This window comes from Diabrotica undecimpunctata, chromosome 1 (genome assembly GCF_040954645.1).
Source record: "Diabrotica undecimpunctata isolate CICGRU chromosome 1, icDiaUnde3, whole genome shotgun sequence".
In the NCBI taxonomy this organism is placed as follows: Eukaryota; Metazoa; Arthropoda; class Insecta; order Coleoptera; family Chrysomelidae; genus Diabrotica; species Diabrotica undecimpunctata.
Window position 1 is genome coordinate 77974785 of NC_092803.1, and position 24424 is coordinate 77999208.

Consider the following 24424-nt stretch of genomic DNA (forward strand, 5'->3'; position numbering starts at 1 on the left):
AGAAAAGTAGTATGTAATAATAAACAATTCAAATCCAGCAGCAAATATTTTTAAGTTATATTAAATCTTAAAGTAAATGTTTATCATGGCATGACAATAGTTGGTATGTCAATCTAATAGCACATTTTGAAGTGTTTTATGTTACCCACAGATATATATATATATATATATATATATATATATATATATATATATATATATATTATATATATATATATATATATATATATATATATATATATATATATATATATATATATATAAATATTTTCGAAAACTGGAAATAATATTACTAAAGGGCATATTAAAGAGCACACTTGGTCGACATTGTGATACATAAATTATTTAACTACAGATATAATAATAACAGAGACTTACTAAAAATAATTTATTTAAAAAAAAATACAAAACATTTACCAAAAATATCGAATATCGTCATTTTGATTCTAACGGTAGTACTTCTGTGGGGCTAACACCCCTCACACCAACATTTCAGGCTAGCGCTGCAATGCCCACTTACTCGTCCCTCTTCCTTGCATACTCTGCGGCAGGTTTCGTTGTCCCATACTGCACATGGACCTCCATATCTTCCGGAAAGGCAGTCACCAAAAGCCAATTCGGTGCCGATGGTGAGGATCAATAAGATGGCGAAGATGAAGTAACCTTTCATTTTGTAAATGTTCTTTGTAGATCGGTAGTCTACTGTTTGCTTGTAGTGCTGGCTTGTTTGTGTCGATGAACAGTAAAACAGAAAGTTTATATACTAATTTCGAAGTATTTGTTGACCACCTGGGAATTTTATTGGTTTTACCAGTAAGAAGAATATATTTTTTTTGGTATTGTTTACGCGAAATACAAGAAGTGGTTTTTCCATATTAATCTAGTTAATGTTGATACTTGATGCGAATTTTTGAATTATATATTTCACTGAATTATTGTTTAATTGTTAAAATAGCAAGGCTGTGGTAATACAGAATGTCTCATATGTGAAAAACTTTTCAAGAAAAAATATTTCTGAAAATAAATTTAATATTTTTAACGTTTGGATGTACTAGTAACCAAAATATGATAACGTACGATAATTTTTTATTAAAAATATAGCTTGACATTGACTAAAAATTGGAATTTGTTGAAACGTTGATGACAATTTTTTTTACTGTTGTATTTTTCGAAAAAGGTTAATAAAAGGGTCACTAAGATATATATAAACAAAGGGTCACATATATAATAGCCCAGTCTGGTTATACAAAAATCATCGATTTCACGGCAAAATGTGTCGCAGATATCTGAAGCTTTTAAGACATAGGTGGGGGTTACTAGATGACGAATAGATAAAAAGATACTCCTATTTTTACCTTGCGTTTTTTTAAACAATAATTTATGGTCAGAATTTGATTTTTTATCTATAAGTTTTTTCCCTTATAATTTAAATGAACAGTATTTATACAATTTTTTTATATCAAGAATATCTTTATTTTCCCGTTTTTTCAATTAAAATTGATAAATAATTTACGGAGATATTTGCAAAAAAGCAGTTTTTTTGCACTAATTTATAAATTTAACTAATTTTTTTATTAACAAAATAAAATGTTATTAATACATTTCAACATTGAGGAATTACCGTCCTTTAAATTTGTGCGAAATTTCCCCCCGATCGGTCAAATAGTTTAAAAGTTATTTAATTTGTTTATCCCTGGGACTAATTATTTAAACCATTGAAGTTGCCCTATGAATGATGCTAGACATATTTAACAAATTTCATATGATTCTTTAAGACTTATACTATCTTAGAAATTAAATGAATATTGAGTTTTCATCGAAATTATTTACAAAATAAACGTTTGAAAAAGGGGTATGTTTTTTACTTATAAACAATTGTAATAACTTCTACATTTTGTAAGCTACAGACTTGTACGTACAACCATTAGATAGCTGGTAAAAAAACTCACATTTAACAAAAAAATATACCTTCTATGAACAACAGGAACGAAGTTAGCGACAATTTTTTTGTTAATTATATCTCCATTGTTTATAAACATTAAGAAGTAAAATTTGCACAAATTTTGAATGAAAATCTAAACTTTATATTGAATTTTATAGCTATAAAATTCATCCAATTTTTCGAAACTTAAAACCTTTCGAAACGAAGTTACTTTCGAAAGATCGACATAGGAAAGTGGGGGGGAAACTGTTTTAGCTCCTCGCTGCAAAATTTAATATTATGGTTACGGATTTATCATTCAAAAGCTTCAACAGTTCTGTAGGAATTTCATCAGGTCCATTTGCTTTTCCATTTTTAGCGTTTCTTATTGCGTATTCTACTTCTTCTTTCAATATGTCTGGCTCAGTTGCATTAATTATCTGAGTTAAGTTGTTTCTATCGTCTTCAAATAATTCATTCAGGTATTCTGTCCATTTTTTTATTTTATTCTCTAGATCTACAATAAGATTTCTATCTTTGTCTTTAAGTTTACCTATTTGGCTTTTCTTTATGCTTCCTGTTATCTCTTTTACTTTTTTGTGCATATTGAACGCATCGTACTTTTTCTCATAGGTTTTCATTTCTTCACATTGTTCTTTAATCCACTTCTCTTTGGCTTCTTTTATTCTCTTTTTTATGTGTTTATTTATTTCTTTGTATTTGTCTGGGTAATTCTTCATCTTTTTTCTTTGTTCCATCAAGTCTAGTATATATTGTGTCATCCACTCCTTATTCTTTGTTCTTGTTTTTGTAAGATGTTTCTTTCCTGCTGTTTGTATAGCTGTATTTATGTACTTTAATGTTTGGTTAACGTTGTTTGTATCGTTAATTTGTTGCTGCACTGAACGGAGGTTTTCATTTATTTCTTCTCCTGTTTCTTGTCGTATATTTTTGTTTCTAAGTTTATTTAAATCAAGTGCCTTTCTGTGTGGTCTTCTAATCTATTTTGGTCTCGCCTCTATCACAGTAACTACCGGGTTATGATCTGAGCCCATATCAGCTCCTGGGTACGTCTTAGTACATTTAACAGCATTATGATACCTCCTTGCTATCATAATGTAGTCTATTTGATTTCTCACTATTTTTTCTTTGGTATGTTGTGGAGATTTCCATATATATAACCGTCGAGGAGGTAATTTGAAAAAGGTATGTGTTATTACGAAGTCTTCACTTTTTCAAAATTGAATCAATCGATCTCCTCTGTCATTTCTGTTTCCAAGCCCATATTTTCCTACTTGTTCTCCTACCTTACCTTGACCCACCTTGGCATTAAGATCGCCCATTAATATGTTAATGTATGGAAAGACTGACTTAATAAGTGAAGACAAACAACCTGCAACAAAAAGGTTCAGACGTGACAGTGAAGTCGAATAAATGAACCAAATTTTAACTTTTAAACCAATGTATGTAAAGAAAATAAAAAAAGTAAAGTTCAATAAACATTGCAAAATTTAATAAGGCAAGTGATGAAAAAATCGACTTATTTTATCAAAGCAGTAAGGCAGATTAGATTAATATTGTATATCATATTTGTGAGAAAAATACAATAAAAATCAATATTGTTAATTATAAAAATACAAACAATTATAATTATTATAAGGAATATAATAATATAATGTGTAAAAAATTACCTGAAATTTAATTTATAAAATATATAAGTATTATTACATCATTGATATAAAATGAAAAAACATATGTTGATTTTCCGGGATTTTCCGAGATTTATGGGGGGTGAAAATTATGTCATCATTATTAATACTGCGACAGACTATTCGAGCAAAAAAAAAAGTAAGTATTTAGGGTGAATTTCAAATGGACTCAATTTGTCCGAGTTTTCCCATATTTTCCGGCCTGTGAAAACTATGTAGTTATTCATCTTTCGACGAGCTACCCCAGAATAAAAAAAGAGGCTTGCAGCTGCAAAGGAAGCTGAGATAATGTAAATTTTTCCTACGTGTTGCAATTTGAAGTTCCGATGCTGAAAAAAAAACGGAGCTGAAACAGATATCCTCTCCACTTTCCTATGTCGATCTTTCGAAAGTACCGTCGTTTCGAAAAATTAGATAAATTTTATAGCTATAAGTTTCAATATAAAGTTTAGATTTTCATTCAAAATTTGTGCAAATTTTACTTCTTAATGTTTATAAAAAATGGAGATATGATTTTTTTAAAAATAGTGACTAACGTCGTTCCTATTGGTCATAGAAGGTTTTTTATTTTTTAATGTGAGCTTTTTTACCAGCTATCCAATGGTTGTACGTACAAGTCTGTAGCTTGAAAAATATAGAAGTTATTACAATTGTTTATAAGTAAAAAACATACCCCTTTTTTCAAACGTTTATTTTGTAAATAATTTCGATGAAAACTCAATATGCATTTAACTTCTGAGATAGTCTAAGTCTTAAAGAATCCTATGAAATTTGCTGAATGTGTCTAGCATCATGCATAGGGCAAGCTCAATAGTTTAAATAATTCACCTGGGGGATAAACAAATTAAATAACTTATTATTAATAATAAAATATTTGACTGATCGGGGGGAAATTTCGCACAAATTTAAAGGACGGTAATTCCTCAATGTTGAAATGCATTAATAATATTTTATTTTGTTAATAAAAAAATTAATTAAATTTATAAATTATTGCAAAAAAACTGCTTTTTTTGCCAATATCTCTGTAAATTATTTATCAATTTTAATTAAAAAAACAGGAAAATAAAGATATTCTTGACATAAAAAAATGACATAAATATTGTTTATTTAAAATATAAGGGAAAAAATTTATAGACAAAAAATCAAATTGTGACCATAAATTATTGCTTAAAAAAACGCAAGGTCAAACTAGGAGTATCTTTTCATCTATTCATGATCTAGTATCCCCCACCTATGTCTTAAAAGCTTCAGATATCTGCGAAACATTTTTCCACCTTTTTTTTAACCAGACTGGGCTATAAACAGTTCTGTAATTTTTTCAGTAATGAAAACATGTTGGGATGTTTCGAAAGAAAAGTACTAAGGCGAATCTATGGAGCAGTGAATGACAATGGAGTGAATGAAAACCTGATATCGTAAAACATATTAAGATAGGACGTCTGATGTGGATAGGGCATGTAATGTGGATGGAACAAAATGACCCAGCTAGAAAAACGCTCCTTAATAGACCCATTGATCAGAGAAGAAGACGAAGATCCAGAACAAGCTTCCTTGATAACATAGATGAAGACATGAGAAATATGGGAATACGTGCTTGGCGGAGAAATGCGATGGATAGGGACGACTGAAGAGAAATTCCTGAGGAACCTAGGACCCACGCAGGGTTGTAAAGCCAGAATGATGATGATGAGTAGTACGATGAGTGATGAAGTTTCACAGCTCCTTGAAGGCGCACTCTTTGCTTTCTACCGAAAAATTTTTGATTCTATAAAACCTGAATATAGAGAAATGTTTATATCAAGTTGATTTTTCACAACTATGTCCTTATGTTAATTACATACCTAAGGCACAAAGCTTTTAGGTGGGAATAAAACGTATTCCATACTTCAAAAACCATTTTTTCTGGTACTATTTTGTATAGAAAAAAATAAAATAAATAAAAGCGTTTTATTTGTTTAATTATCTTTAAAAAAAAGTTGTTTTAATTAAAAATTATACTTTTCAAATTCAATTTTTCTTTTGTTTTTGTTGTCATAATTATTATTGTTCTCAATAATTGCTCTCTGTTTTAGTTTAAATATGTTTGTTTTGATTAATCTAAAAAATACCATGTGCTATTTGTTTTATTTGCTAACGGGTTGTGTCTTCAATTTCAGGTAATTTAAAAATGTGTTAATAAAAACAGTAAACAACCTTTATAGCGATAAAATGTAAATCAGTGTAATAAAAACGATGTTGTATTTTGTTAAATTGAATCAAGGTTTTATTTATAGTATAATTGCGAACATTAACTACTAATTTAATGATGCATAGTTGTAAAAGAAAAACAAGTAGCGATTACTATTTTTTATAACAAAGTATCATTTAAGTATACAGAAGATTTGTTGTTCATTTCCTAAATTACATATAAAAAATTTTTCTATCGATTTTTAGTAGTAGAAATTAATGATTTCATTAAATAAAATGTTGGCCACATTTTTTACTTTAACAGATTCGATAAATATTTCTTCTAACTGACGTGTAGGATTGGCAGTAGTCGCAGATCATCTGCGTGAGCTATAATCTGCAAAGTCTTAAATATTTTTTCCTGTTACCGTATTTGACTTATCTTACGACTTTCTACAGGACAGTGTTTAAAGTATATTGCTGTTGCTGAAGAAAAACGTGATAAATCAAAATAATTTTTTTTAACAAGAGACATTTTAACTTTTATAAAGTTTAAACAGTATCACAGTGGGGCGAAAACGCCAAAAAGCGCTTAAAAATGTTTTTTTTCCTTTATCCAATCAATTAATTGTTAGTAACTTTGCATGTGCCTACCTTTCAGGCAATCAGAACTAGAATTTTATAGCATTTTGTCTAGTATAAAGCTAATGGTAGCCTTTAAACGACGAAGAACCAAGAGTGCGAGAGTTTGAAATTTTTTTTAAGAAATAGTCTATAATTTTTTTATTAGTAAAGGCGGGTATATTAATTTCTCTCAAGTTTAACGATAGATATAGGAGGAAGAAAATAAATAATTCAATATTCAAATCTAAAATCGGTTTTGATCAGTTCCGAAAACCTAAGGAATTCATGTTTTTCCTTTCCAAGACCCTACAAAAAATAGCCTCCTATGTACTCTTTGAAATACATATTAATTAGTCATCAAGGGTCTGAGCAAACCAGATTTTTGTATAAACTCCATTGCTGTACGGGCAATATGAGAAATTACGTTATACTGTTAAAAGATCGCATTTGGAATGGATTATATGTAGGGATGTAAAACAGGTTGCACTACTTCACCAATATATCGTCGTGCTGTCATAATACCGTTTATAAGAACTAGAAGTGATCTGCTTAAGAAGCATATAGAACTTCATACGTATGCTGTACTTCGTCTTGCTGTATAACGTTTAACAACCAAGTCAATATTTTGTCTCTTACCTCCAAAACGTCTTCCTTCGTGGCCCATTAGAATCACCCAAACAAAACCTAGATTCTTCACTGAAGCAAACAAAATTCACAAGGAAACTAAGTTCCTGTAGCTGGCTGTATACCATGTATCACAAAAATTTTTAAGTAAAAATCCTTTATAAAAGGTATATAAATTCAAAACTCAAACGGGCTATATCCATGTTCCATCATCAGTTTCTAGGTGTACATGTTTTGAGCCACTAAATATCAGGGTAAAAACCAGTAAAAAGTTATATTTTACAATTTAGATTACATTATTTGGTATTATATTTTTAAGATGTTAAAGTTATCAGTGGATATGACTGATATTTAACGGGTTTTTACCCTGATATTTAGTGGCTCAAAACATGTACACCTAGACACTGATGATGGAACATGGTTTCCGAAAACGTGTTGTCTTCATGACAGCCCGTTTGGGTTTTTAATTTATATACCTTTTATAAAGGATTTTTATATAAAAATTTTTCAAACAAAATTTCATTGGCCATTCCAGTTTTTCTGAGCTCTGCACCAATCTATGCGTCGAGCCTTATGTTGTGGTGTCTAAGGTAACACCAATAGCGGACAGTAAGCTCTCAGTCCTATTTCAAGTAATCTTTAATTAACTGTTCTTCTAGAGACTACCCTTCCTGTAGCTGCAAATAAATCATCTCGTACTTTATGTACATAGACCTGTATATTTCTGAGAGCAAGAAGTCTAAGATGGTTCAAATCACGGCCTTTTAATATTCTAGTACGGCCAAACCCTCCACGAAGCCAATCAGTCTCGTCATTACCAGCTTCTCTAAACTCTTAACACCGTTGATGCATTAGATTTAATTATCAATTAAATTTCACGTGAACTAAAATCGAACTTTTTCATTTTTTCGAAGTTGCATAAATGGCAAAATTGCCGACGTACGCAAACTTTTGACATTTTAATTTTTTGCTTAAATAAAAAACAATCAAAAGTAATTAAAAATTACAAATAAACTAAAGTTAAATACATAGAAATAGACTTTCTTATCTTTATGTTTTTGTGAAAAACAAAAAAAAAAAAGAAAAAAACTTCAGTTAAAGACAAGACAGTGAGATAAAAACTTTATCACTTATACTCGTATATTTTAAGATAAGATTTACAATGAAATACTTTTTTAAATTCAAATAATTAACCGTATACAAAATGTTGTATTTTTTGGCCATCGGTATATATGTACCCATCGACTAGACCTGTATAAGCTAGTACGTGGTTAGAGAATTCTGGAATGGGTATCATAAAGGAATGGAAGATGTACAATAACATTTGTACATGAAGATGTACATTTTCAGTTATTCATTTCTACTAATTTGCATTTGAGAAAACGTTTACCATAACATAAACATATACACGCAACAAGTTTTGATCTTCAACTTTCATCGAACTTTACATAAGTTATAGTGAAAGACCAGGGTAATCCCTTTATCGACCGTTCGCAGAAATAAACGAAAACAACAATTTTGCGAAAACTGCTAAATATAAATTATATTTTATTGGAAAACTCGTAAACACTCGTTCTTTATGTAATTAACTAGATTTATTAATATATATAAGAGCTTCCAAAACAGTGTCAGCACAAGAGTCCAACCAACGATAAAAAGAACTACATTTATATTCAACGTAGACCACAGATCTGCAAAATAAAAAATTTCAACATGAAAAGTTATTTCATCTTTGCCGTTTTGTTGATCCTTACCATCGGTACCGAACTTGCTTTCGGTGACTGTCTTTCCGGAAGATATGGAGGCCCATGTGCAGTATGGGACAACGAAACCTGCCGCAGAGTATGTAAGGAAGAAGGGCGAGTAAGTGGACATTGCAGCGCTAGTCTGAAGTGTTGGTGTGAGGGGTGTTAGCCTTTCACACCCATTATACAATTTAGTTAGTTTTATATTATCACTATGTTATATTAGCAAATAATAAAATATAATTTTTTTTAAAATACTTGAATTTTATTTTTACGATACTAAACTATCATTAGAGTCTTCAAAAAAGTAAACAGATAGGGTGAATTTACCAAAATTTGATTGTATTGATTTATTAATTTCCAATTATATTACACCTATTCGTATCATGTTGTTTATATATAGTTTTTTATTATCTACTTTATTTATTTATTATCTATTTTATTTTTAAAAGCTAACTAGGAACAAAAATATAAGAAAATTTTAGTTGTTAGCCAAACGCCACAATTAAATGCCATATGCCCGTAATAACTTACGGTAATACAACAATAGGCCAGTAAAATTGAAGTTGGATTCGCAATTGTTTTCTGTCGAGGTGCAAACTTCTTTTTTCTGACTAATAGTTGTCATTTAGTATTACTGCTGAAAACGTATTTCGCCTTAGGGCGAAGATGACATGGATTGATTTAGTCTCGTTAACTCTGATTTTTCCATATTCTTAATCATTTTTGGATTTTATTTAAGATTTAAGATAATTTATAGGTGAGACAGCCACTGCATTTTTATTGTGGGAAGATAATGCAGTATTACTGTGGTTCTTGTGGTTGGTAGATCTGCAGTGAAAATATTCTGATTCATATTTAACTGAAGAATATATATCACATAAGTAGCATTTTAAGAAGTCATAGAATTTATAAAAAGTTTTTAGTTTGTAGAGTAGTCCTTTGGATCAGCCTTTATCGAAGGCCTGGCTTATTATAAAAAAAGGCTGCTCGAGCACTATCGTTTATTTTGAAGGTCACTACTGATTTACCTGACTAACCATGGGCTTGTTTTACGGTTTCACGTTCTTGTCCAAACCCAAAATGGAAGCATGGAATAGCTCAAACCACACATCTCTTACCATTATGTAATAATAAAATTATTATTTTCTTAAAATTTCAAATTAAAACCGTATGATAAGTCATACTGGAGTTACCTAAAATTACTGGAAATATATGGTAATAGCAATTGGTTTCTTTTATGAATAATAAGTGCACCATTATTAAGGAATAATAATTATTATTTTAAAATGAATAATATAATAATATATGTGGTTATAAAACATGCAATAGCAAAATAAAAACTTAATTGCTTAAAGGACAAAGTACATGGTTATTACAAATAATTTATATGATCATTCCGAAGCATTGAGAATAATAAACTATAATTGCGCTTGCGATCCTTGTGGATGTTTTTATTTCGAATTGTGATAGGTTAGTGGCAAGTAACGTTGTCGATTTTTTTCTCCTTTATTTTTATATAATTATAATATAATATAATTTATATAATGTAATTTTATATTATACAACTTACACGTGTAATTTCTTCACCAGTGTATTATCGAATAGAATATCTCCTAGAATACACGAATTTCATAAACCAGATCAGGCAGAATCTATAAAAGTAAACAGTATGATTAGAATACATACATATAGTAATAATGAAATTAATGAATCTACTATTGATGTATTCAGAACATTATTAAAGATATACACAAGGACGCTACTGTATACAACGTTTAACTTATTTGCCAGCACGCAACCAATTAAAATAAAAACAGGCCTTAGAGGAGTTTTGTGACTGAAACTGCTCATTAACGTATCGGACAATCTAATAAACATTTTATATTGGCAAAATCTATCTATCTATATAAGGATTTTTACAGCTGTCGCCGCCTTCCTTCTTTCAGCCACCGTCTCCAGTCCTTTGTGTTCTGCCATTCTCCATCTCTAAGGTCTCGTCTTTCCATGGCCTCGTCCACTTCATCCCTACATGATCTTCGGGGTCTACCTCTTTTCCTCCTTCCTATTGGGCTCCAATCCGAAATCTTTGCTATCCACCTTGTATGATCTGTTCTTCTCACATGTCCATACCAAATTAAACGTTTTTCTTCTATGTAGCTGAGAATGTCTTGTTCTACTGCCATTCTTCGTTTTATCTCCTCATTTCTAATGCGATCCATTTTTGTTACTCTGTAGCTTCGTCTCATGAACTTCATTTCACTTGCTGTGATTTTGGACCTGTTTCGTTTATTTATTACCCAATTCTCTGCTCCATAGATCATTATACTGCGTACCAAGATGTTATAAATTCTCTTCTTTGTATTTCTAGTAATCTGTCTATCCCACAGTACCCCGTTCATTTGTTTAATACATGTTCTTGTCTGTGCTAATCTGCTGGTTTTCTCTTGCTCGGTGTTTCCATGTTCGGTCTTTTCTAGATTTATTTCCAGTCCATTTTTTGTGTATTCCTTTTCTAATTTTCGGAGCAAATAGCACAGATCTTCTTCATCTTGAGCCGTTACCACTTGGTCATCTGCAAAGCTTAATGTGTACAAGAAGTTGTTCCGGATTGGTATTCCCATCCCTTCACATTTCCTTTTCCATGGTTTTAATATTTGTTCGAGGAATATCTTGAACAGTGTCGGAGATGTAGAGCATCTACTAGGATGCTCTACATCTCCGATTGGCAAAATAAAGGAATAAATATTAACGGACGATATATGACAAATCTGAGAGAATATGCTATTAAAGAGTATGAACGAACTGGAGCAAAATCATATCAAAAATAAAAATGATAGCATACTGTTAAGATGTTACGATAAGTTGGGGAAGAAAATAATAACATAAACACAGAATATTTACACGTATATTTAAATCGAAATCTGACAATACAAGAGCAAATACCATTAAGCCAACATTAAAGAAATAAAACAAAGGGTACAACTTGCTGGGATAGCATTCTACAAAGTAAAATCAGCCTTTAGAGACCCTTTTACCCATCAACAAAAATCAAAACGATTCGAAACCTTGTCTCTTATAGGAACCAACATAGAAAACGTGAAAGTAACTCAAAGAAAATAAAAATGCTAAGATAAAGACTGAGAGACCGGAAAACATGTGGATTCGCAAGACAAAAGTTCAAAATGTAAGAAATCGCATAACTACCTAAAAATTGATGTTGCAGAATATTTAATCAGAACAGGGAACGAAATATGGAGCTAAGTGGTGCCTATCTGAAGACTGAGAACAAGCAAAAGGAAAAGAGAAATCCCAAGTATATGACAATTTTTTTGAGTTTAACGGACCTCAAAACTAGAACATTTATGTTTCCTAGAGTGATTTCGGCGGACTTTTAAAATTATTAACAATTTATTGCTAAAAATGCATCACTTTTAAAGAATTTTTATCTATCTGTAAAAAGTACAGCATTTTGAACGGATTTGAAGGTAATTATCAATAAAAAACGTTTAAGCTTTAAAATGGTAATTTATGAATGTTGATTTACTAATTAATTACTTAGAAAACTGTAAAAAATCTAAGAATTGTACATTTTCAATAAATGTTGTAATACTAAGTATTGTAAAAATCAAACTAGTGTAAAAATGAACCTAGAACCTTGATATTGCATAGAAAGAGCAGTTTGATAGTATTAAAAATGTTATTAAAATTTTAAATTTCCAAGTTATTCATTAATAAATTTCAATATATTTAAATTATTAAATTTGTTTATTCCAAACTACTTTTTTTGCAATAGAGAGAGAGAGATAGAGATAGAGAGAGAGAGAGAGCTTTCAAAGTTTGAAAAAGATTGCCTTTAAACAGAGTCGACTACAAAGCTTCAAAATGTGGAGCTCAAATTCGTTCAGCTTGGAGTAGTGGAGAGGTTATTTTAAAATCCGCGCTAAAAACTGTATCTCTTGTTCTTATTAATGGATTTAATAATAGCATAGCAGTGTATTATCTGTAAGCTATATCGTTTATTGGTGTTCTATTCTTCGGTTGACCATGAAAGCCACTCCTCCTTGGCGGTATGGTTGGTATGGTTCTGTTCTGAATTATGTTGGTATAAAGTGTGCCCAGATTTTAGGGTGGTCTTTTTCTCTCCTTGAAGTCCCGTTTCACATAAGCTTACAATATCCCATTTAATAGCCCCTAGTTCCTGCTCTAATTCTAAAGATTCTTAGTTATAAACTCTACCCACCTGGGGTACTATATTTCTGAATCTCGATTTATGCATGAATATATTGAAGGGAAAATGGCAATTAAAACGCCAGTCTTGCCCAGCGGGTTGGCGAGTTTAGATTTCAGCCGCCCCTAACCTGGAGTCAGACGCTGTTTGCAACCATCCATTCTGGATCAGACGCTACTTGATTCTATACCAGACCTAAAATAACGCATTGCCACTTCCGTCATCCACAAGACTAAACATATTGGTCATTAATTTTCGACAAGCATATGATACAATAAACAGACATAAATTGATCGACACATTAAAATATTTTGACTCTTCGGATACAATTATACGATTAACTAAATCCCTTCTGAATAAAACCAAAAGTAAAGTTATGATAGAAGGTCATGTCTCTAACAGCTTTAATATTACTAGAGGCCTTTGACAAGGTGGCCTCTGTCTACTGTATTTTTTAATCTAATACGGGAAAGAATTCTAAGGGAAAGCCATATACACACTAAAAGCTCAATCTATGGATCTGGAGACCTGGATCTTAAGCAAAACCATAGAAATGAAGCTAGATATATAAGAGCGAAAGAAACTTAGAAGAATATAAACTCACAGACTTTGCCTGTGAGAAGTAAACAACAAATGCTTTGTTGATACGCTAGCAGGTGGCGTCAGGAGAAAACATAATAATTTATTAAATTATTTTAATATAATATAATTTTTTTAAATATAAATAATAAGTGAATAATAAAATTACTTTCTTTAATTTTAAAAATATTTAAATTTTTAAAATACAGAAAACATAAATATGTAATGAAGCTTTGCGATAGTCTACTGTACCGCCTGTTGTACCACCCTTTTTTGAACTTGTCAGGTTTTCGAATATGAAATATAACTTTTCCCTGGGCAATAGCTAAAAATTATTTAAATTGTTTATAAGTAAAAAATTGTAACGTTTTTGCAATCAAATTGTGGAATATTGAAAATGGTCTTTTCTAACTTTTTTTTTTTAATTCTTTTGATAGAATAACTCTTTCCCTTGCTTATGCTACCTGTAGAATCATTGTAAGCTAATTTTTTTCTGACTCATGTTATTGCAAAACAAGTTATTTTGGATAAACAAATTGGATAACTTTTAAATTAATTTATGAATTATGTACCGAACTTACTGTAAGAAACATGTGGTTTTGGTTATCGAGGTTCATAAAAACGAGGTTCACTATTTTAAAAATAACCTTTTTTGAAAACTATTTCCCGAGTGGAAATCGAAATGCCAAACAACAATTATAAAATGAAATTTTCATTACAATCAATCGTGTCTTAATCCCTTATAAACATAATATTTTCTTTTTTGTGTCGTCGTTTTTGACGATTTTTTATTACAAATTAATAAATATAATTAGGACATATTCCTTACATTTATTTTAAGATTCTGTTTTAGGTTGTTTTTCCTTTGCTTTTGAATTTTTCTGTTGTACAGATTAACAGACAAATGAATTAGTGAATTGGACAGAATATCTTCATCTATATTATAAGTATTACTGAAAGAGAATAATATTCTTTAAAATGTATCATGAAAAAATCGTAAAGTTGTCATTAGGATTTATTATTTATTCCTTGTTAGCGAGAAAACATTTTTGATATACATATTAGCAAATTGTTATGTAATACCAAAGATACATTTTTTCATGATCGTCGACATAACTCATCGAACTTAGTAGTTTTTCTCAAGAACGTATATGGAAATTCTATTGGATATTATTCTCAGAAATTTAATATAATTCAAAACAAAGATTGCGAATGCTCCATACATACAAATATATACATACAAATTTTTCTAATTGGAAAAACCGTAATGGTGGTATTTTTATGTAATCAACTAGATTTATTAATATATATAAGAGCTTTTTGAACAGAATCAGCACAGTAGTCAAACCAACGACAAATATAGAACTATATTCAACGTACACCGCTGAACTACAAAAGAAAATTTTCAAAATGAAAGGTTATTTCATCTTCGCCGTTTTGTTGATTCTCACCATCGGTACCGAACTTGCTTTCGGTGACTGTCTGTCCGGAAGATATAAAGGCCCATGTGCAGTATGGGACAACGAAACCTGCCGCAGAGTATGTAAGGAAGAAGGACGAGTAAGTGGGCATTGCAGCGCTAGCCTGAAGTGTTGGTGTGAAGGGTGCTAGCTGTTTGACAAATATTTTTTAATTTCTTAAATTTTATGTTATTACGATGTTAATTTTGTGATGGTTAATATATACGTTCAGATTAAAAATGTTTTTTCTTGATATTCTAATAATTTATATGACCTTAAAAAGGTAAAACCTTAAACTAAAAATAACTATAACTATTTTTCAGAATACGTTTTTGATATCCAAATTCATCTGCAAAATAATTTGAAAATCATTATACTTATAATACTCTCTACTTTATAATAATATATTCTACAATATTCTCATCTCATTTTAAAATACAATCGTTAATGCTAAGATAAAAGAAAGAAATAAGGTTAATTACTCAAATTTTGTTTATTCAATTAAGATGACCGCTTTTGAGATTTAAAATTTGCACCTCATCATCAGGTCATATTCAATATATTTAACTGCTAAAACAATATAAAATTGGAATAAGCCACAATTAAAGGTTAAAATACGTTTATTGACGTTTCAATTTCCACTTCTATAATTTTAATACCAATATAAAATTGGTATTAACCTTTCGCTACCGAAGGGTCAAGTTGTTTTGTAGTTGACGGAGGGGGTACATTATGTACCCCATGCATTTTTATAGATTAAATATTAACATAATGCAATAATTTTAGTTAAAGCATAATTAAAACAAATGCAAGTATTTTTTATTAAATATAAGTAACAATAAAAAAATATATGGTGTCTTGAAAAAATTAATTATCGTTTTTTTGATTAACTTTACATTTCGTACATATTATTGTTTGAATTGTTGTGGTTGTTTGATGTTCAGCACAAACAAAGAATTTACAAGAATTGCACGTTTTTCTGCTTTTGCGGTCCTTCTTGCGTGGACAAAGTAAACATCGCCCTGAGGATTTCAAGATGGTGGCGTCGTTTTCGCGATTCTTCCTTGGTGGCGGTGGGCATAATTCGTACATCGTGTTTATAATTCGCTTATGGAATTTTTGTGGACTTCGTAGTCGCCTATCGACATGGGGCTTTATAAGTTCTTGACCCAGGTTTAGTAAAAATTCTCTGCGTCTGTGAGAAGCTTCATACGCACTAATGGAATTCTTTGTCGTCCACAATACGTATGTATTCAGACCTGCAATGTCTAGAAGATTTTGAAACAAAACAAATGGCCATCTCTTAGAGGCTCTTTTACAAGAATATTCATTTACCATCTTATCCATAGTATCTACGGCACCTTTTGTAGAATTGTAATGCAAGATTATGTCTGGCTTATAGTCCGTCTCTTCTCCGCTAATTTTATCGTCGTTATGTTCTGTACTTAATCAAATTACTGCCTTATTCTTTTTAGGAACGTAAGACGCCAGTGTTATTTCCTCAGTGAAGGCAAAAACTGAGGACTTTTCTTGTCTAGAAATATTGGGTAGTAGGGCTGGAGGGATATCCTGCTTGTTTTTTCGAAGTGTTCCACATAATGTTATTTGTCGATCTAGGAGTTGTTTTGCCAAGGGAACACTGGTAAAACAATTATCAGTAGTGATGCCATAACCAGTTTTTAGAAATGAGACCAAATCAAGTACTACTCTTTTGCCCTGGTCTTTTTCTGGTTTGTTACCATCTTTTCCAGTATAAATCTGAAGGTTAGCAGCATAGGTGATTGTTGCATCAACTAGAGCCCATATTTTGATGCCATACTTGGCTGGTTTTGATTAAATGAAGACTCTAAATGGACACTTACCTCTAAAACTTACAAGTTGTTCATCAACAGTTAGATGAGAGTGGCACTTAAAACTTTCTTTACAGTGTTCTACAAACTTTGTAAACATTTCCCTAAAAGCTGCTAGTTTGTCAGAACTTCTACGTTCTTCTCTAGTGTTCAAATCATCGAATCGCATAAGTGAAATTAAATCTAGAAATCGGTCGCGTGACATGGCAGCCGGAAAAATAGATCGACTGTACAAAGGGTTCCGACACCACAAAAAGTGCACTGGTTCCCTATTCGCTTTTAGCGCACCCGCCGTAATCAAGAGTCCCAAGACCGCCTAAATTTCCACTGAATCAGTAGGCAACCAGGTTCTTGTTTTATTAGCATTTTTTCCATTCCAATCCTGAAAGTATTTCTCCGCTTTCTGGTTTTTACATTTGACGATGATCTTTACAATTTTCTCATCTACAAATAATTTGAAGCAATCACTAATTTTAGCGACATTTTTAGATTTTTCTGTAAGCCCTGGTTTTTCGAGCAAGTTTTTTGTGCGACATCTAGTTTGTCGTAAAGGACGATTTTTCCAAACTGTACCATTCTTGGAAATAAATGTGGAATCTACTGCCCCCAAAACTGGTTTATCAGAATAGTTACTGTTGCTCTCAGATGGCTAAAATATAATAAACTCAAGATAGAAATATCGTACATAAAACAAAAATAAAAATTACCTGCAGAATTTCAGGCTCATATTCCGCTACTTCTAAATTATCATCTAATTCTGAATCATCCGATAAACTATCTCTTTCAGAAAGGTAATCATCATCACTTTCCTCTAACCACTGCACCGCAGTTTCACGATCCTGTTTTTTCCGAAGGTCTAACTTTATTTTTTTCGACATATCGGTAAATCGTGTAATCACAAATGGATAAACTAAAACGGTATGATAGCACTAAGTCATCCACAGAACTGATTTGTGTATTATTGCAAAGAACAGGTTTGGTGCCGTGCGCAAAACGTCTGGTTTAGACAGTGGCGTCGACCGCAATGAACTGTACCGCGGTTGACGGAGGGGGTACAACTTGTACCCCAAGCACTGTGCTGCACTTTTCATAGGTAAAAATATGTCAAATTGAAAACAAATGGTTGGATATGCTTTTACACATCCCAATGAAGAAGTAACTAGAACAGTTAAACAAAATTCCATTATTTTTAAAAATTATTCATGAAAAATCGAATTTGGGGTACAATATGTACCCCCCTCCGGTAGCGGAAGGTTAAAATCATGCCGAGTTGTAGATTTTATAATTAAATCTGATGGGTAAATGCAAGTATACTTATATAACTCAATAGGTCTATGTTGTTTAGCATTATCATTTAAATTTAATGCTAAATAACATATACTTGATTAGATATTATTTTAAACTTCTTTTTCTTCTTTTTATGTAAACATGACTTTGTCTATTTTTCAATGTGCCTCCAGTAAGTGATTGTTCCATCGTTTTCGTGGTGTTTGTACTGATCGTCTTCCTATTGGGGACCGTCCTTTCCCGTCTTTACCACCCTATTTGTTGTCATTCGGCTTGTATGATTGTTCTATTCTACTCTTCTATTTATTACCCAGTGCTTGACGGTCTCCACCCTGCATCTACGTCGTACATCTGTACTTTTAGGATTGTCCCATAGTGTTTTACCATTATTTTTTTTAAGTGTTTTAATCTTTGCTGTTTTTAAAATCCTTCTTATCCTCTGCCGGGTCGTGTTTCTACCGAGTATGTCATTATTGGTCTTATGACTGTTTTGCAAATTCTGCCTTTCATTTCTTTCCCACTATCTCTAAGGAAGAAGAAGAATTTATTCACAAGAACTTAGATGAACCCTACCAGATGTCACATCCTATAGAAAATATCAAAATTAACGAAATTAAAGAGATGGTTAAATATCTCAATACTAAAAAAGCTCCAGGGTATGATTTAATATCGGGAAAATTCTGCAAAAATTTACCCGAAGAAGGATTTCGGCTGGTTATATACACATTTAACGCTATACTAAAGTTAGGCTATTTTCCGTTTCAATGGAAAATGGCACAAATTATTCTTATACTGAAACCTAATAAAGATCCACACGAACTATCATCCTATCGTCCAATCAGTTTGCTTCCCATTCTCTCTAAGATATTTGAGAGGATACTCCTTCAAAGAATGAATTCTATAATCGACAGACAAAAGTTAATACCTGATTATCAGTTTGGATTTAGGCAACAACATGGAACAATTGAGCAGGTACCTAGAGTTGCCAAAGTAGTAAGAGAGGCAATTGAAAAGAAAGAATACTGCACTGCAGCCTCTTTGGATGTCCCACAAGCATTTGATAAAGTATGGCATGAGGGGCTGCTATCTAAAATAAAAACTCACTTTCCTCATTCTCTTTATGTACTTCTGAGATCCTATCTTACCAATCGATATTTTCAGGTAAGATACAATGAAGCAGTATCAAACATATATCCAATTATATCGGGAGTACCTCAGGGGAGTATATTGGGACCAACCTTATACTTACTCTATACGGCAAATATTCCCACAAGAGTAAACAGCACAATTGCTACCTATGCAGATGATACTGTGATTTTTACAGCTGTCGCCGCCTTCCTTCTTTCAGCCAACGTCTCCAGTCCTTTGTGTTCTGCCATTCTCCATCTCTAAGGTCTCGTCTTTCCATGGCCTCGTCCACTTCATCCCTACATGATCTTCGGGGTCTACCTCTTTTCCTCCTTCCTATTGGGCTCCAATCCGAAATTTTTGCTATCCACCTTGTATGATCTGTTCTTCTCACATGTCCATACCAAATTAAACGTTTTTCTTCTATGTAGCTGAGAATGTCTTGTTCTACTGCCATTCTTCGTTTTATCTCCTCATTTCTAATGCGATCCATTTTTGTTACTCTGCAGCTTCTTCTCATGAACTTCATTTCACTTGCTGTGATTTTGGACCTGTTTCGTTTATTTATTACCCAATTCTCTGCTCCATAGATCATTATACTGCGTACCAAGGTGTTATAAATTCTCTTCTTTGTATTTCTAGTAATCTGTCTATCCCACAGTACCCCGTTCATTTGTTTAATACATGTTCTTGTCTGTGCTAATCTGCTGGTTTTCTCTTGCTCGGTGGTTCCATTTTCTGAAAGTATGAATCCTAATTATTTGAATTTGTCAGTGACGTTAATTTCCCTATTATCATCCATTTCCAAGTTTCTCACTGGTTCTTGCTCTGTTTTTAAATGTTCGGTCTTTTCTAGATTTATTTCCAGTCCATTTTTTGTGTATTCCTTTTCTAATTTTCGGAGCAAATAGCACAGATCTTCTTCATCTTGAGCCGTTACCACTTGGTCATCTGCAAAGCTTAATGTGTACAAGAAGTTGTTCCGGATTGGTATTCCCATCCCTTCACATTTCCTTTTCCATGGTTTTAATATTTGTTCGAGGAATATCTTGAACAGTGTCAGAGATGTAGAGCATCTACTAGCATGCTCTACATCTCCGATTGGCAAAATAAAGGAATAAATATTAACGGACGATATATGACAAATCTGAGAGAATATGCTATTAAAGAGTATGAACGAACTGGAGCAAAATCATATCAAAAATAAAAATGATAGCATACTGTTAAGATGTTACTACAAGTTGGGGAAGAAAATAATAACATAAACACAGAATATTTACACGTATATTTAAATCGAAATCTGACAATACAAGAGCAAATACCATTAAGCCAACATTAAAGAAATAAAACAAAGGGTACAACTTGCTGGGATAGCATTCTACAAAGTAAAATCAGCCTTTAGAGACCCTTTTACCCATCAACAAAAATCAAAACGATTCGAAACCTTGTCTCTTATAGGAACCAACATAGAAAACGTGAAAGTAACTCAAAGAAAATAAAAATGCTAAGATAAAGACTGAGAGACCGGAAAACATGTGGATTCGCAAGACAAAAGTTCAAAATGTAAGAAATCGCATAACTACCTAAAAATTGATGTTGCAGAATATTTAATCAGAACAGGGAACGAAATATGGAGCTAAGTGGTGCCTATCTGAAGACTGAGAACAAGCAAAAGGAAAAGAGAAATCCCAAGTATATGACAATTTTTTTGAGTTTAACGGACCTCAAAACTCGAACATTTATGTTTCCTAGAGTGATTTCGGCGGACTTTTAAAATTATTAACAATTTATTGCTAAAAATGCATCACTTTTAAAGAATTTTTATCTATCTGTAAAAAGTACAGCATTTTGAACGGATTTGAAGGTAATTATCAATAAAAAACGTTTAAGCTTTAAAATGGTAATTTATGAATGTTGATTTACTAATTAATTACTTAGAAAACTGTAAAAAATCTAAGAATTGTACATTTTCAATAAATGTTGTAATACTAAGTATTGTAAAAATCAAACTAGTGTAAAAATGAACCTAGAACCTTGATATTGCATAGAAAGAGCAGTTTTATAGTATTAAAAATGTTATTAAAATTTTAAATTTCCAAGTTATTCATTAATAAATTTCAATATATTTAAATTATTAAATTTGTTTATTCCAAACTTCTTTTTTTGCAATAGAGAGAGAGAGAGAGAGAGAGAGAGAGAGAGAGAGAGAGAGAGAGAGAGAGAGAGAGAGATAGAGATAGAGATAGAGATAGAGATAGAGATAGAGATAGAGAGAGAGAGAGAGAGCTTTCAAAGTTTGAAAAAGATTGCCTTTAAACAGAGTCGACTACAAAGCTTCAAAATGTGGAGCTCAAATTCGTTCAGCTTGGAGTAGTGGAGAGGTTATTTTAAAATCCGCGGTAAAAACTGTATCTCTTGTTCTTATTAATGGATTTTGACGTTTCCTTTTTAATTTTTATATATTCTTATTTTTCATTGCCTGTACCTTTTGTTACTAAATTTAATGTTAAATTAACCATGTAAATTGTTTAAATAATGTTCGACAAATTTTTTTTAATAGATCGCTTACATCTAAATATACAATAAATTAGATACTATAAATAATTGTTAAAATTAAAATTGTTTGTAAAAGTTTAATACGATATTATATAATTACAAATATAAACATTTGTAAATTACATGTGTGTCGTATTTAAAAAAAAAGATAATTTTCCTAATTTCGCGTTGTTTAAATAAATAAGTCATTGTAAATTTAACTGTAAATAATCTATTCTTATATTTTGTCAATAAAAATCGTCCCAAAAAAATCGTAATTTTTTCTATTGATTGTTTAAATAGTTTACAAGATTATTTTAACAATAAATTTATTAGAGGAAAGTACCTAAATTCGGACCCCGGCCCAAAAGCGGACTCTTGGCCTTCCTGGTTTTCTAATGTGCTGCACTCTGTTGGAAATGCCACTAAACATTAATTTATGCTTTCGCCACTATCAAACAATTAAGAACGACCTACTTTTTGATTGATACTAACAGGATATTGGAAGGTAAGTAATAATCTATATATACATTCTTTAATGGGAAGGATTGGGGATCATTTTTGTATCTAAGTTATTTTATTTCGATGTTTATCGAAAAGGTTATTTTAACTATAAATCTGATCGTATGGTTGCTCAAATCGGACCCCATGCTTGTTTTTAAATCAGACCCTGCATTTTTAATGTAGAAATGTCAGTTTCTATCGCTTATACGTTTTCTTTTGGTTTCAGGGGTCGTTTTTGGTCTTTAAGGGGTGGAACTCATCAAGAATTAAAAAAGCTGTAGATGCTATTAGAAGTAAAAAAGTGGGTTGGAAAAAAGAAATAAGCAGTATAATGTACAGAAAACTACGCTGCTGAGATTATCTAACATGAAATATGGTGTTTCAGAGGAAGCAGTGAGTGTTAAAAGGGACAGACGTACAGTTTTAAACAATAGCCTTGAGAGTGCGTGTCAATTATTGTCTTGCCAGAAAATAACAGCATCGAACATCCGTTTAAAAATGACATCGCAGGAAGGAAGTGAATTCGACTTTTTTAAAACGTAGTAGTACAATCCAAAATTGCGAAAGTAATTATCATGAAGGGGAAAAACAAATAGGTGATTTGACTTCAGCAGAAAGACAAGCTCTAATAACTATTGTCCGCTATATGGATGCTGCTGGTTCTTTTGTACCTCTTCTAGTAATTCCTCCTAGCAAAAACATGAACGAGCAATTGAAGAACGGTGCATCGCCGGGAACGATATTTGTGGTGCATTCTTTGGATTGGATACAATTTAATTTTTTCACCCAATGGTTTTAACATTTTATAGACTGGTATCGCCCTACCGAGAAAAAGCCAGCATTATTCATTTTGGATGGCCACTTTAGCCATACACAGAATATTGATGTCATTAATCTAGCTAGAGCAGACCATGTTTCCATAGTGTCACTGCCTCCCCATTGTTCACTACCCAATGTGTCCTCTGCGCTTACGATATATTGGACTTATTTGGGAGAGGCTATGTCAAATGCCAAATATCTCAAATTGTTATCAACGGATTTAAGACGATGGAGATATACCCTCTTAACAGGCATTTGTTCTCAGATGCAGAATATATTGAAGAGGTAAACAAAAAACCAATCATTTTCTCTGTATGAAACCGGTGATAGACAACCGTTGACATCAGACTAACTATCGACATCTTCTGCAGCACAGGCACGCGAATTGTCAACATCTTTGAGTCTGGTACCGTCACTGTTTCTACATCACCAGAAATTAGCGACTCGAACGCGATATATGCACTCTCCCGAAAATAAAAAAAGATGTCCTAAACTATGGAGTGGAAAGCTTGTCAGTCTACAGTCTACAGGCACAACTAATTGAAACCCATAAATGTAAAGAAGATAAAGAAGCACCAACTACGGCCACGAGAAGGCATCAAGAAATAGCGGTTTTTAGCAGAATAGCAGAAAAATAATAGATCGACGCTAGAATTCGAACGGTCAAAATTTAAAAGTCACAAATGTTATTCAATTATTAACAATATTGAATCATCTAATTCAATTTCATTATCTGTTCGAATATTGTATTAAAAAGTTATTAGTAAAACATTTTAAGTTAAATTTTCATATTTATATAGTCGCGGCAGACATTTGAAAGAGTCGATTTATGTAACGAGAGAGGAGTGCGTTATTCAAAATGTCGAAACTTACAGCTGTTATATCGTCTATCCATCTCTTTTTATGTCTTCCCATGCTTCTTTTTGTTTCTCGAGGTCTCCAGAATGTCATTTTATGAGACCATATGTTGATGTCTTGTCTTGCTACATGTGCTACCCATTGCCATCTCAATGTCGCTATTACTTTAGTTCTTCGACGTATTTCGGTGTTAGGAATTTTGTCTCTAAGGCTTATATTTAACATGGCCTTCTCCATGGCCCGTTTAGTTACTCTTAATTATTCTGTCATTTTTCTTGTTATTACCATAGTTTCCAATCCATAAGTTTCAACTGGTAGTAATATGAGTGTCATAGGTTTTTCGTTTTAAGTGTATTGGGATTTTTCTGTCTTTTAAAATGAAGC

The 24424-nt window shown here is 31.8% G+C and overlaps 3 protein-coding genes across 3 annotated transcripts; 2 read left to right on the forward strand and 1 right to left on the reverse strand.

Moving 5' to 3' along the window:
- Positions 1-374: 374 nt before the first annotated feature.
- On the reverse strand, positions 375-747 carry LOC140439333 (drosomycin-like). The gene has a single exon (XM_072529182.1). The coding sequence runs from the start codon at positions 668-670 to the stop codon at positions 470-472; it is 201 nt and encodes a 66-aa protein (XP_072385283.1). The 5' UTR covers positions 671-747; the 3' UTR covers positions 375-469.
- Positions 748-8672: 7925 nt separating this feature from the next.
- Positions 8673-9044, forward strand: LOC140439343 (drosomycin-like). Its single transcript, XM_072529192.1, has one exon. It carries the CDS (start codon positions 8758-8760, stop codon positions 8956-8958), a length of 201 nt encoding a protein of 66 aa, XP_072385293.1. The 5' UTR covers positions 8673-8757; the 3' UTR covers positions 8959-9044.
- Positions 9045-14936: 5892 nt separating this feature from the next.
- On the forward strand, positions 14937-15312 carry LOC140439352 (drosomycin-like). The gene has a single exon (XM_072529204.1). It carries the CDS (start codon positions 15010-15012, stop codon positions 15208-15210), a length of 201 nt encoding a protein of 66 aa, XP_072385305.1. The 5' UTR covers positions 14937-15009; the 3' UTR covers positions 15211-15312.
- The last annotated feature ends 9112 nt before the right edge of the window (positions 15313-24424 follow it).